General features: G+C 50.7%; 1 protein-coding gene across 1 annotated transcript; it reads right to left on the reverse strand.

Moving 5' to 3' along the window:
• Nucleotides 1–4,158: 4,158 nt before the first annotated feature.
• On the reverse strand, nt 4,159–8,323 carry LOC144167928 (uncharacterized). Its single transcript, XM_077697051.1, has 3 exons — nt 8,152–8,323; nt 6,847–6,905; nt 4,159–4,566 (listed from the first exon to the last, which is right to left on the reverse strand). Exons 1-3 carry the CDS (start codon nt 8,321–8,323, stop codon nt 4,159–4,161), a joined length of 639 nt encoding a protein of 212 aa, XP_077553177.1.
• Between the last annotated feature and the right edge of the window lie 6,549 nt (nt 8,324–14,872).

The following is a 14,872-nucleotide window of genomic DNA, read 5'->3' on the forward strand; positions in this document are numbered from 1 at the left end:
GCTGCGTTTCTATGCCTGTCAAGTCAGGAGCATTCGAGAGTTCCACACCATCAACGGTTTTCATTTAAACATACACTGCTGTTTTGTTTCATACCTTGTTCCGCCATAGTCTTGGTGTTTATGATACAAATTTTTATGATGAGAACCCCCTTTCCTGACAGCTGTCTTATGGGTCAATTAACGATCATCCTTATTGAGTACGTCTAAGCTTCGGTGTGTTACAGTAAAGCGTGAACCGCATGGAGCGTTTTCTGCTCGCGAAAACGCGCCGCTCACGCCACAGGCGCGCTGACGCTGCCGCGTAACCACCCGCACGCTGCGCGTGCCGCGGCCGGCGGCGGCAACATGGCGGCCGCTTTGGCAGCAAAGTGGTGTGGGGAGCTCGAGCGACCGCTTCTAAGCGCTCTCTAAAATGCCGCTCAGGGCACGCAGGAAGTTGCTTGTGCGGTAAAGGAGCTTATAATGCGGGTGAAAACGGTACTATAAAACATCATCCGCGCCGCTAGTGAAAACGCCCATACAATATCTGCTGGGGTGGTAAGCCTAAACATCACCGGCGGAGCCAGACGGCTGTCTCGAGCGCTTCAAAACCACCGCCATGAGGGGTGCGCCTCCCCATTGGCGCAAGTCGCCAGGCTCCTCCCACTGCCGCGCGCGACGCGCGTCAAAATCTAGCCAAGGCAGAAGCTGCCGCGGGCGCGGAATCGTCGACGTGGGCGTCGAAAAAACGCACGCGCAACGCCGACGAGCGCGAATATCGCGTGAAAAAAACGCTCGATGCGGTTTGGCCTTAACAGGACAATCGGTTTATTTGTAGTCTGTTTCCGGTTACTTTACGGGCACTATTCCAATGGCGACGTCCGATCCACGTGTGGGATGAGAGAGTACGAAATGAGGAACAAATAAGTACCAAGCCGTCAAAGACAGTCTCAAAGTCCCATGAAAACCCGCGACGCGATGTGGTAGCGGGAGGGAGTAATTAGCGGCCGTCGCAACTTTCTTCGGGCAGCATTCTTTTCCGGGGCCATTGGTTGTTCGGTAACACGATTAACCGTGGCTGACTAGAATTGATACAGCTGTGTCGACTGCCGAAGTCGCGCTAGTGCACGGAGTGGGATGCAATGCGTTCGTGACTGATATGCGTACGGTCGTGTTCAGCATCGTGGTTCTTCTTGCATACATTCTTTTGCCATCAACGACATCGAGGCCTTCTGACAGTGCAGAACTGCAGCGCTCATTCTGTGAGGTAAATTCGCCCGAACTCATCCCTATAGCAAAGCCAGCGGTGTCTTCCGATGAAAGTTGTTGAGAGGACCCAATACCTGTTCCTTCTTTGCTTTCTAGATAGGGGCTGTAGGGGCTGAGACAGGGGCGCAGTTCACCTGACATGCTGACGTTGCGTGTCATTGAGCGCTCGCTCTATCCAGCCGGCGCGGATCGAGAAAGGTGTCAAGCGCTAACCACATGGAGGGATTTTGCAAGCGATTTGGGGAACGATGCGACTAGCGACGAACTAGTTTTCACCGTGGACCAAGTCGCTCGTCACTTCGCTCGCTTCTGTGTCGCCAAAAAAAACTGCCCTCACCCCGGACGTGACACCCGCGACTAGACAATAGGAGAGCCGTAAGGGGCACATCTTCCGGCATAGAGAGAAAACGAGGGGAGGGGGCGATTGGCGGCACAGTGCATCCTGGGAACGTACGACCCCCTCCTGCTTACTGAAATACGTTTATTTCCAGTTTTTGTGACAAATACAGACAAAAAATTGGCCGCGTATCTGCTCCTTTCGTCGCAAATGTCGACAGTCTTTGTCGACATTTGCCATGTAAATGCCCGTCTTCGCTTTCCCGCTCACCTTTCATGTTGTCCCTCTTGCGTCGCGCTCCTCCAAAGTTACTCTCAATGTTTGCTCAAGTCAATTTGAATTTACAGCGTTCCCCGGCTCCAGGCAGGGGCTGGGATGCCACCGCTGCCGTACGGCGGAGACGAGCGTGAATCGAGGCGCCCTCCTTCAACGTTTACAGAACCACGTTCCCCTAGCCCGCGTGCGTTCCAAGCAGGACGTGGAACCTACCTAGTAAAACCTTTCGTAAGTGTTGCCGCTTGATTTCTTATAGGGGCACTGACACACAAAAAAAATTGCTTCTTTTTTTTGTTGCGATAAGTAGCTAGTGACCTACTTATCACCTGTAGAAACCTTATTTGCTTCAGCGTACGACGGTTGTTTAATTAGAGGAATTTTCAATTCGGCCAGTCGCAGTTTCGGTTTCAGCGGGTGCCGCGAAACGACGGATTTTGTGTGAACAAAGCTGACCACGTGACCGTCGGAGGTATATCACAGAGCAGAGGTGCCGTAGCACTGTCGAATCCGCGTCGCCGGCAGTTTCTGCGAATGCCCCCACGTACTGATCTCGTGATCCGCTTAATTAAAAAGCGACCGTGCACATAACGCAGGCGCTGCGAGTGAAAATGCTACCGCGGCTAAAGAACGACGCGCGATGCTGGAGACCGTGGGTGGCAAGACGCGCGCTGGGAGCAGCCGGACGGTCTGCCTACAGGTCCGCCTACAGATGTGTTCGGCTTAGCACTGCGGCGGATATTCGATTGCTGCTCTCCTAAGCGGTGCAGATGACAATTTTAATGCAACCCGCCATCGCAAAATTAACTCCTTTCTCATATAAGCTGCCATGGTTGGGACTAGGGTCCGATTTTGTGCAGCGGTAACTAGCTATCACTCGAGCTACCTGCGCCAGCCTGCGCCACTTCGCAGCCATGGCCGCCGTCTGCAGCGCGACCGTGCAGCTCGCTCAGTGGGCTTTTCGTGTCTCCGGCGCGTTTTCGCGCCCAATGTAAATAAAAAGTAATAAAAATAAAGTGCCTGGAATCGCTGTAGAACTTTGGTCGCGGCTTGCTGTCCGATTAGCCGACGAAATCACGGCGCTGACGCCGCCAACGATCGGGCCGTTCGTTCTCGAGAGCAGAAGCTCCGCCCTCCGATTGTAGCGGTGAGCCGGCGAAAAACGCCGGCAGTGCGGAAGCGGCAAACACAAACTCGTGACGTGTTTGCATGTTGTTTATTTACAAAATATCTTGGGGATGTCGATTGCGCGAGGTCCTCTGCTGGCTGCTTGGTTGCGTTTCGCACACTTTAAAACTGATTTTAAATATGTTCTAGGATGATTCGCCACTGATATTTTTCAGATGATGTATGTGTGTTAACACCAATCTATCTCTGAAGTTATCTTGCCTTCAAAATTGTGTGTTAGTACCCCTTTAAAATGCCGCCAGATGCTATAGTGGCACGGGCGACAGCAGGCGACAGTGTTAATTTTTTTTCTGCGGTACATATAGTATTTCAGTTCGCGGAAACCAAGCATCAATAAATTTTTAATAAAGAAACTCCGCAAATACCGCTTATGCAGTGATGTCCTGTATTATATTTGCGTAATGTCTCCTTCTTGTTCTCGGCCGCGGCGGCCGCTTTTCTGATGGAGGCGAAAAGCAATAACGCCCGTGTGTACGAGATTTCGGCGCACGATAAAGATCCCCAGGTGGTCAAAAATAATCCTGAGCCCTCCACTACGGCGCTCCTCATCGCCTGCGTTGCGTCGGCGCGTTAAACCCTACAATCAAATCCTTCTTGTTCTGTTGACAATCATGAACATAGAAACCAGGCTTAGACGCTTATATTTGGCTGTGAAAGACTATTGCGCAGACTTCGTTTCACAATGGCCGGGTGGCTGAATTGAGTCACAGATAGACAGACACACATACCGACAGACCAAAATTTCTGCGTTTAAGTAGCCGAAGGAAGACTATCGTCTTTAAAAACCTTGCGGCCGTGTGTACTTGGATAATTGTATTGGGCGCAGTGCGGCAATATCGGGATCGCGTTTCACCGTCGCTCGAGCGATCCCTTTCATGCGGCTGCCCCATGGAGCGATACAGACGAGCGATTGAGGATCCCCGTCGCATCGTTTGTCGCGTCTCTCGCAAAACTCTCTCCATGTGGTTGTTTATAAACGCGGCAAATCGCTTTCATCTGCAGTCGACATGGGGAGTCTTCGAAAGGCACGTGGTGCCACGTACGTTTATACTCGCCTAGCTTAATCTTCAGTGTGGGCATGTACCTAGTCACCACCGTAACTGCCCTGTCACCTATTGACCACAGTGCATACAGAAGAGTGCCCTGCTGCTCGCCTTGTCGGTGCGCGTGACGACGGCGTCTCCGACGGCCATCCAGTCGGTGACGGGCACCTCGGAGATCTTCTCGAGCGAGGTAGCCAGCTCGCCGACGATGATGATGAGCTTGCGGATGACGAGGCCCAGGCTTCGCGCCGTGGCGGGCGCCCGGTTCAGGCACAGGCTGTGCAGGCCCATCAGGTTCTCGACCATGTCCCGGATGTCCTGGTAGGTGACGAACTGCCGGTGCAGCTTCTGCAGGCAGTCCTGTGCCGCCAGCACCGACTGCTCCTGGCAGAAGTGCGACAGCGGGTCGCGCAACAGCGACACCCGGTTCTCGCGCTTGATGAAGAACTCGAGCAGGAGCGTGGTGACCTTCGGGATCTGCGAAAGATGGACGTCGCCCCCCCCCCCCCCTCTCTCTCTCAATCTCTCTCTCTCGCTCACTCTCTCGAGCAACGCAGTGGACCCGGCGTTGTGTTAAAACACGCATGCAGAATGGGCTAGTTGCAGCAGTGACACGAACAGCGGGGAGGTATACGAAATAGTCGGGAATTTCTACAGCGAATGGAAGGGAAGATAAAAGAGGGGGAGGACTTTTCTGGATTCAGGTGGCTCGCACTTCATGGCATACGAACTGTCGTATTAATGTCCCGCTCCCATGGCTACGAGGAGCAGAATAATGACGGTGATCACAGTGAAGATCGTTTCCCCGAAGTCCGGTTTCGATCAGGAACCCAATCGCCCGGGCTCCGGTTGATTTGGCAGGAGGCTGGCTGGGTGATGGTGTTGAAGTTCCGGTCGAATTGACGAACTCGAGGCGTTGAAGTCGATTAAGTAAAACGGAAGTTTATGTACAGCTATTTACAGTATGAAACTGGGTACATGAGAAATAAAAAGAAAAACTGCAAACTTCAGCTAGACGCTAGCTCCGAGTGCGCACAAATCACTCGAGCTCCTCAACTCCGTCTAACTCTTCCTATTCTCGGAGCGTACACAAACCGCTCGAGAAACAACGGCCGAGACCCTGTCTCGCCGCAAGATCCGTCTAGTTGCCCGGTGCGGCGCTGCACCCTTAACCTCCGACGCGATCTTAACCTCGACTAGGGGGCTCACAAATCCCAACCTAGCGTTAACGGTCGAGACTCCTTGTCTCGCCGGGAACTGCCAGCTCAGCGCTCAGACAAGAACGATTTCCAACGGCCAAGTTGGGTCTTATATAACCTCGAGATCACACTCTCTCGGGAACGCCCCTGTAGCGTTCGTACACGCGTATGGGCGTGCCCAAATACATGTAGACAGCTGTCACTCAGCACGCCACGGAATATTCATTGAGGCGCCGCCACCTTCGGGTCAACGGCACGCTCGTAGACGAGCAAGTTCGAGCGACCCCGCGGGGCGAAAACGAAAGACGGCGACAGTGCGTCATGCTGACCAGGACGCGACAACAATAGAGACACGCCGGTAATCCCAGCGGGTCCGGCAGGCGTTCCTGGAATCCGGCGCCGCCGTCTGCCCTCTCAATGGGGGATTATCCTTGAGGAATGCGAAGGGCCAGACAATCCGTCTCCCGCGCACGCCGCGACGAATTAGCGGTGGTTGCAGCGCAGTGTCGGCAGTGCTACGTCGCCAGACAGAGCGGCGCGTTCTCACGCGCAGCCCGGGCACCTGGCCGCTAACTCATAAGTGGACCTTACAATCACTATCCAACCATTCATAAGAACTCGGATACGCATAAAGACCTCTCCTTGTATTCACAGGCTAGTCATGGGCTTGATGACCGGCGCAGCGTCTCATGATGCTCCTTATCGTTTGTGAACGAGATGTGGCCCCTTGTTAAGTAGGGGGGGGGGGGAGGTGCGGAGGACATCATGAACATGACTTCAGCAATGTGTCTTCTTTCTTTTACAGCGACACAATAATCAGATTCGGAGAGAAAATCCTCCTCGTCAAGAGCGGATATACAGGTTGGATAAGCGAAGCTCATAGGCAACTTTGCGGTAGCAAAACATCTGGAGGGTTTTCTGTGCTTCCTGGCCTTATCAGCTACGCCTTTGCCACAAGAGGCATCGAACGGGAAGGGTTGGAGTTAGAGGGGTTCGCGACTTAGGTACGTATTTGTAAGTACTGACGAAGAATTTTAACAGCGGACCTGTTGTAAGTCGAGGCTTTTCGTAACTCCACTGAAGCCCGTGCTACACGCGGGGGTACCCATGCATGCCGTACGACCATCGGCAGAGTTTTAGGGGCAGGTTCCCAGACCCTCTAGCGGCCTCGCAGAAATCGGTTCTCAGACCAACGGTAGAGGGCGTGGTGGTCTCGAATTTGTAGGTTCACCTCCTTCCCGCTAAGCAAGGGAGCCTCCCGCCGCCGACTTTTAGCAGCCGATTCCTTTGCGTAAATAAAAGAATTTGCGCAGAGACGGCGCTGCCGTTCTCGGGCGAGCAGCCCTTGACGTTCGTGCCGACACAAGAGACAGCTCCGCGGTTTCAGCCTATTTCCCCCTGGGTGCAACTGGGCTTAAATTTCTTCGTGGTCCGTTACTACGCGGAGTATTCTACAGTGGTGTGGCCTCGGTTTGAACGATTTGAGCATTTGGAGAAGATGTGGGCGTGCATACTATTTGGGCGCCAAGAATCATGTGGGAGCTGGCGTAGTACTCACCCGAGGAAACAAGTTGACCAAGACTTTCACCGCCGTGGTTTTCTTCTGTCGCATCACTTCTGCGGGAGGTAAGGAAGACACAAGTGTCAGTTGGTTACTTGCGCTACTGAAGGAGTTCCCTCAGCAGTGTCGAGAGCCGCGGCCAGTTAGGAAATAACGTACCCTTCCGCTGCGTACAAATGTGCGAATTTAAACACTGTTATCGCGGGCGCCTTTCCAGCACACGTGCGCATACGCTTAACACGTTTCGGCCGGCGTACCGTACCCGGCCCTTATTTGGTTCGGCTGGCGACCGAGCCGCTGCCGGTAGCGCTTCTGACGGTGCCGCGAAACTGCACGACGCGCTTGCTTTACTCTGGCTGAGATTGAAGGTCAGAGGGACACTACCAGGCATTCCATGGCTTTGTACCTGGAGCAATTAGTTTCCCTTAAAAACGCAGGGCACCTGCCTAATTGAGTAAGGCTTCTTTGACACGCTAAATGTGTACATATCTTTTGTTTTGTGCCTATATTTCTGTGCCTGTCGACGACGAATTTTGTGCCCTCGTGTCTTACGAGTAAAGCCCGTACTACATGGAGCGATTTCGCCTGCGAATTCGCTGTTGCGGCGCCGCTCGTGCGGCAAAACCACCTTTTTTCGTTGCTGCGGCAAAGTGCCAAACATTTGAAGCGGTCGAGCAAACGCCGCTCGTGCGGCGTGTGCGGCGTAGAGGGGCCGGACCTGCGGCCAATAGGAGCACAGCTCGGCACCACTTGCACGCTCGGAAACCAGATGGCGTTGGTTGTATGAGCGCGACAAAAGCGCGAGCACACCAGAACGTTTGTCTTCTCTGCTTTGTGTGTGCGTATATTGATAAAGAATTGGCGATTCTTATATAAAACCGCAAATAAACTTATATTTAGCGCAAACAAGGCAGAAACAACTTGCCAAGAAAGTAAAATAAAACCACCCTTGTTAAAATCACAACAACCTTTGCTGGTGGCAAACTTAATTCAGTCTGCAAACAAGGCGCATCTGAAATGCGAAAATCGCGGCGTTCGCAGGCCCCATGTAGACGACAATTCCAGGCATTGCGAACTTCGCAAGTGCGAATGTTCGTTCCAGCGGATTCGCAGGCGAAATTCGCTCCATGTAGAACGGGCTTAACGTGTTTTTTCGACCTCGCAAAAGTAATTCGAAGGAATGGTGCACAATCTTCACAGGCGTGGCATGACCAAATTACAATACCTCCTGTCGTTCTTCGATATAACTGCATCCGGTCAAACTTCGGCATGCTACAGACAGAATGCCACCCGCCCGCGCACCTTCTCGCTTCAGGGGAGACAGAAGGGTCGCCTCCGAGGCCAGGCTGCTCGCACCGTCTTCTTCCGAGCTGCTTGTCGTGGTGGTGATGGGCGACGATCCCGAAATGTCGCTGCCCGAGCCTCCCGTCGGCGTGGTGGGCGTGGCGCCATGGGGCCGCGCAGACGTCGACATGGTTGGCCCGCCTTCTGCGCCGGGTGGAGGCAATAGACCCCCTTAATTTATAGCTCTACTACGCCATGCCTCACAAGGTCACTCATTGCGTCGCAGTGACCTTGAGCCGCCAGAGAGCAATTGTAGCAAGTGTGACGTCACGCCAAGAGATACACTGCGCATTAGTGTCGCAGTTGCCCTCACTCGGAGCCTCGCCGATGCGGTACAACGAGACTAGGCGAGGGTTTACTTGCTGCTTCGGCGGCGCTTGGTCGCCCAGTCTTCCTGATTTCCACTTATTGAAAGTAACTGCCTATACTAACATGCTAGATAACCTAGCAACTAGGGCACGTAATGACGCGCAAGTATCATCAATTGATTTCCGAAATACGAATACCGTTCTCTGCAGAGGGTACCAAAAAAGTGGCCTGGGCTTCGCTAGCACAGCTTCATGCTCATAAGTACGTCACAGCTTCATGCTGCACGTGCGGCACGTTTGGATGCACGTTAGAGATTGGCGCACACTTAGATCCCTACGGAGTCACAATTAACCCATTCTCCTCCGCTAGGGCGGAACTCGCAGCCAAGAGACGCCTTCGGGGAGTACAAGCGCAAAAATGAGCGCTTTGGGCGCGGTGTCGACTAGGTGCCCCCTCCAGGCTTGTTACGGGACTTGTGGTGGGTCAGTGGCTGTGGTGTTGTGCTGCTGAGCCGAAGGACACGAGTTCCATTCCCGGCCATGGCGGCCGATTTTCTGATGAAGGCGAAGAGCAAAAGCGCACGTATGTTCGAGATTTCGGCGCACGGTAAACATTCGCAGGTGGACAAAACTAATCCGGAGCTCTCCACTATGGCGCGCCTTATCGCTTGCGTTGCGTCGGCACGTTGAACTCTACAATCAATCGTCAATCAATCAATCTGAAGCCCTCCACTACGGCGCGCCTCACAGCCCAGGTATAGCTATTACGCGGTGAACCACCCAGACTTTGAAGAAACAAAGAGGAGTCATTACGAACCGCCGTGCTTGCCCGATCCCAGCATTGTTGCGGGTGACTGCAGTGATGTGGTGTCGCGGACGCGGTGGAGTCGGAGTCTGGTCCCTTCGGTGAAGATTAATGTAGGCTCTTGTTTCGCTGGACGCTGCGATCGAATCTAGCACGGTCCTCGAGCTGCACGCGATTCACGCGGTTCCTGGTTGATTGATTGATTGGTCGGGGCAAAGATAGCAGTGGCACGTACCCACTCTAAGGGATTGGCCAAGTCAGAATGCGATCTCATTGTGGGAGAAGGTTTAGAAATTAAAGTAAGGGACAATCGATGTGACAAGATTGTGGGGAAAGTGATCCTAACAATTTTTAGAAATAAAACAAATGCAGAAATACTGATGTTACAATAGTTACGTTAACAATTTTGAAAAAAAAATACAGTAGATGCGTTTTACTTACCAGGGTAATACGATGATGAACATTGTGCTTTGCTAGCTCTCTTTAGAGGTTGACGCCGTAGCGCTCTCGCGTTGACTCGAGAAAATTGCATTGCGATTCTTTTGCTCACTCTATAGGTTATTGTATTTCTGATAGTCACTAGAAATTTTTCGTGAAAGATGACTGCGACGCTATGAACGCCCGGTGTGCGTGACGGCTACCGTATGCTCACACGAGGCCTTACGCAACGCCCAAACAGGAACAGTACAATAAATATTTCCGCTTCCTTTCCTTTTCATTGTTGACCCGTACGCACGGCATGGTAATTGAAGAGTTCACTTACATTGTAGTGACCAATGCCCGAGGTTGATACAGTCTATCCCTGCAGGCTCTCAGGAAGATTGAGGTCTAAGCGCCAACCGGAACTTCCGACAACATTGCATAGGCAGGACAGACAGGAGCGCCCCCAAAGTTGGAGTAGGCGCTTAAACACCAGCCTTGCGATCATATAACAACTAGGCCGTACCGACAGATCTATTCAGTTAAAAGGATTTATTGCGCTTTGGCTTGCGGTGCCGAGGTCCTCGCACCCGCGGCCCCGTTTCCCCAGAAAGACACTGCGTCCCTTAAAACCACACCTTTACTGGCTGTTCCGTTCCCCCAAGCTCCACAACCCATGTACCCTCATACACATGATCTTGGGATGCGCAAACAACCCAGCCCTCCCACCTTTACCCACTTCCCTTCCCCTACCTGAGCTGTGGGAGAACCTGACGACCAGCGCCGGCTTGGATGCACAGCAACTCCTGGTGTCCAGGGCTGAGACAGCAAGGTCGTCCCATGGTCTCCTGGACTGAGGAGCCACTCCCACATGGTTGGTTGGTTGGTTGGAACCAAAAATCAGTGGCGCGTACCCACTCTGGGGGATTGGCCAAGTCAGATTGGGGAAACTGGTCAAGAATTCAAACTAAGGGTAAAATAGAGCTGTGGACTGTGAGGGAAGTGATGTTGGCAATTTTGAGGGAAAAAAAAACTATAACATACTGAAGTAAAAACGATACTACACGTGCCAGAGAAAGAAAGTACGAAGTGTCTTTTAACAGGGTAGGCGACCGGATTGTGAAATAAAAGCGTGAAGGGCGCGACAAACATCCCCGTGGCAGAAACCTAAACCCGATGCCCCAAATGACAGTAAATTCGATACAGACAAGGAAAGACCCAGGCGCCGGAGGGGAACCTCCAGGAATCGATTTCGGATAGAGGAGAACCGCCGGCAAGACAGCAAGAAATGTTCGATTGTCTCCTCCTCTTGACAAAACTCACATTGGGCCGAAGGCGCTATGCGTGCACGGTGAAGGTAGAAATTCAAATTGGGCACTCGGCAGCGAAAGCTGGTCAATGTGACCTCGCACAATCGCGACTGCACAACATCACTCTTCCACGCATACCGGAGGTGCTCAATTTCGGGGCATCCAGAGATACTGTCTGGGTGCAGGCTGTCCAACGAGCTATACCTGCGAAACCGGGATGCAACAACTTGGGCTATGGGGGGCACAGCATCAACCAGCGGTCCATTCAATGCCACACCCGCCAGATAATCAGCGGTTTCATTAAGGTGGATACCCCTGTGTCCTGGAACCCAGACCAGGCGGATTTCTTGTACATAGGGTGGTAGGAGCATCGAGAGCGTTCGGCTTAGAGGGGTAAATCTTGGATTAGATAGGGTGGAGCAGACTGAAAGCGAGTCCGTCACAATAATAACTTTCGAATTGTCTTCATTGAGTTATCTAATAGCAAGGGCAATCGCCAAAAATTCTGCCAAGAATATTGTTGTGAAATTGGGTAGCCGCAACACCAGGCTCACAATAAAGTTTTTCCTCCTCCTCCTCCTCCTCCTCCACTGCTCAGCTGGTCCAGCTGTGCACACCTATTCCAGCTCTGTCCTCTTGTGATGATGATGATGAAGAAGATGATGACGATGATCATACCTTCAAAGTTTTTGGTGCGTACCCACAAGGCGGGAACGGCCAGGGCTAACTCAATTGCTGAAATTCGCGAGGACCTCAAAATACTGATTTTTTTACCGGAAAGAACTAGGCCGTAAAATGAAACTCCGTTATGATTAAAACCCGAATGCGCCTATAGATAATATAAGTAGAACAGATAAATCAACCCAAAACGCTAAATTGGGTCCTTAAAAAGCGGCTGTCTAGCTGACGAGACGCGACGACAGGCGAGAAAAAAATCTTCGATTGTTTCAGGGACCTGGCACCGTACACGTAGTTCCGTAGGTGAAAGCCCTGTTCTAAGCAGATAGAAATTTAATCTTGGAATCTTGCAGCGCAGCTCGGTGAAGGTAACTTCGCATTGCCTAGAACCACAAAAATGAACATTCCAGTCGAAATTTAAATGTTGATCCTCTTGAATACACTCAGCATCTTTCTTCACTGACGCATCTTGGTTGAGTAAAAATGATGCGATTCCATTCTTTAATGGATACCGATCTAAACACCTTTTCAGACAGACGAGGTGGGGGGTAGAGTTGCAATTTACCTTAAAGAATCCATACGGTATACGGTCATTGACGACTTTTCTAGGAGTAATAACGATGTTTAGTGCTTAACAATTCGTTTGGGAAAGACCACAGTGTCTGTGGTCTATACACAGTGTCTGTGGTCTATAGACCACGAAATGGTGACAGGCAAAGCTTTAGCATTTTTCTTGAACGACTCCTTCAGTTTGGTAGCAGTAACAACGACTCTTGTATTATTATGGGGGATATCAATATAGACATGAGTTCGGCGGATAAGTGGTCTCTGGAAATAAAAAAAACGTACTGGCATGCCATGCATACACAAATCTCGTAGAACTACCGAGTAGGGTATCTTCTAGTAGTGATACCCTGCTAGATATCTGTCTTTCTAATATCAACATCGATGAGATTCAGGCTGGCGTGCTTTCCGCTGATCTTAGGGATCATTTACCAGTGTTTTGTTTTGCCAACACGAAGGTTACTGTAAGCGGCAGTACTTGTGACAGAAATGTTCGGCGTAGAATACCTAGTTCGGGACAGGAGCAGTTTAGAGACCTTGTCAGAGTTTTCTACTGGAAGGAAGTTTTCGCTGAAAACGACTCAAACAAAGCTTATGGCCTATTTTGGAGGTACATACTGGCGTGCTACGACTTCGCGTTTCAACCAGTGGCACAACAAAGAAATTCCCGAAAGGTGCGAAAGCCCTGGATAGATCAACAACTTCTTAAACGAATTAAAAAGAAAAACTCAATGTATCACTCTTTTGTGCGAACCCGTGACCCTAACCACCTTCTAGAATTAAAAAAATATAGAAACCCCCAACTGCAGAGCGACCTGAAAAGTGCCAAGCTCAGATACTACGAACGCCTCTTCGAGGATATACGTAACGATTAAAAAAAGATTTGGGAAACAGTGAATGTGATAACGGGCCCCAAGAAGAGCACGCAGTCGCATGTTGCTCGCTTGAACGGTAGACGGGTAGAATCAGACGAAATGGCAATCGAAATGAATAGGCATTTCATCAAAGCAGGGGCTTACATTTCGGAGGTCGATGAAGATAAAAGTAGCGCTATACTGGAACAGTCACAACTTTCAAACTCTATCTTTTTAAGACCGACAAACGCGAGTGAGGTGCAAACTTTTATTCTTAAACTTAAAAACAACGTCGCATCTGGCATCGATGCCAGATGCACCACTTCCTGTTAAACACATCGCTTCTGAAATTAGTTAAGTTTTAGCTTTTATTATTAATTTGACATTATCTACTTGAGTTTTTTCTCAAAAATTGAAAGTACCACAAGTTAGGCCAATTCACAAAGGTGGTGGCGATGACCAGTTGTCCAATTACAGGCCAATCTCTGTGTTGACTGTCTTTTCAAAAATATTTGAAGATGTAATACATAATAGACTAACAAACTTTTTCAACACACACAAGGTCATTTCACCGTATCAGTATGGCTTTAAAAAAAACAAGTCAACGCGGGAAGCTCTGCTTAATATTAAGAAGAGAGAGAGAGAGAGAGAGAGAGAGAGAGAGAGAGAGAGAGAGAGAGAGAGAGAGAGGGAGGGAGAGAGAGAGAAATTTTATTGAAATGAAAAAACACAGAAAGGTCGGCCTGATGGTAGTATATCTGGCCAGCTATTCTGTATGTGTGAAGGGAAAGGGGAGGAAAGAGCGTGGATAGAGGACGAGAGAGATGAAGATGGCGGAGAAATAAATAAATGGTTATGTATAGAAGATGCCTATACCGATACTGTGCATGTGTTAAAGTTAGGCCGGACGGGCCTCAACTACAATATCTCTGAGAGGCTGCTGCTGCGGATAAATGTCAGCACAGTTTTAAATGCCTTGGGGGAACGCTTCGCGCTGGCCAAGGTCCCAGCAGCACTTCCTCCGACACCACACGACAGTCCAAACGGGCCAATGTTCTCGCTAATTGTTCTCGAGGATGCGCATAGCGTGGACAGTGGCAGAGAACATGCGAAATAGTCTCTGGTACATGACATGGCATGTCTCACAGTCGGGGTCACTCGTAAAACCAATGAGGTGCTTGTAGCGACGGGTAAAGGCTACGCCAAGCCGTAGTCGGTGAAACAGCGTGGCGTAGTTTTGCTGAATACCAGGAGGTAACGTAACCGAAACTTGCAGTCGGGGTCCAGGCGGTGTAGTCTTCGATGACCAGTGACTCGCCGAGGCGTGGCGGAGAATGGTAGACAGAAGGGCGGTCGTGTCCGTCCTTGCGAAGGGCAGACGTACAACATCTGCATTTGCAGAAACCTTCTTGGCCTCCTGGTCAGCCCAGTCGTTACTAGCTAGCCCGCAATGGCCTGGTACCCACTGAATGGTGAGGACATGTCCTTGTTATATATAATGGAAAATATAGAGGGAAATAAATTTACACTCGGGTTATTCGCGGACTTACAAACAGCATTTGACTCTATCAACCATGAAATATTGCTAAGAAAACTAAAAAAATTAGGAATACGTGGAATAGCGGCTGACCTATTCAGGAGCAATTTAAGTAATAGGGAGCAATTTGTTGAATTTAACGGTATTTCATCGGAGTTATTGGCAGAGTGTTCCGCAAGGGTCAAAGCTGGGACCGTTGTCAT

This window comes from Haemaphysalis longicornis, unplaced genomic scaffold (genome assembly GCF_048455015.1).
Source record: "Haemaphysalis longicornis isolate Haplotype H1 unplaced genomic scaffold, Haemaphysalis longicornis Haplotype H1 scaffold_2, whole genome shotgun sequence".
In the NCBI taxonomy this organism is placed as follows: Eukaryota; Metazoa; Arthropoda; class Arachnida; order Ixodida; family Ixodidae; genus Haemaphysalis; species Haemaphysalis longicornis.

Bases quoted from the DNA above. Each gene is read 5' to 3' on its own strand.
- LOC144167928 (XM_077697051.1), bottom strand. From the start codon at position 8,323: ATGTCGACGTCTGCGCGGCCCCATGGCGCCACGCCCACCACGCCGACG. The intron at 6,906-8,151 runs GTGCGCGGGCGG...TACCTCCCGCAG, and splicing joins GTCTCCCCTGAAGCGAGAAG to AAGTGATGCGACAGAAGAAA. The intron at 4,567-6,846 runs GTGAGTACTACG...CATCTTTCGCAG, and splicing joins TGGTCAACTTGTTTCCTCGG to ATCCCGAAGGTCACCACGCT.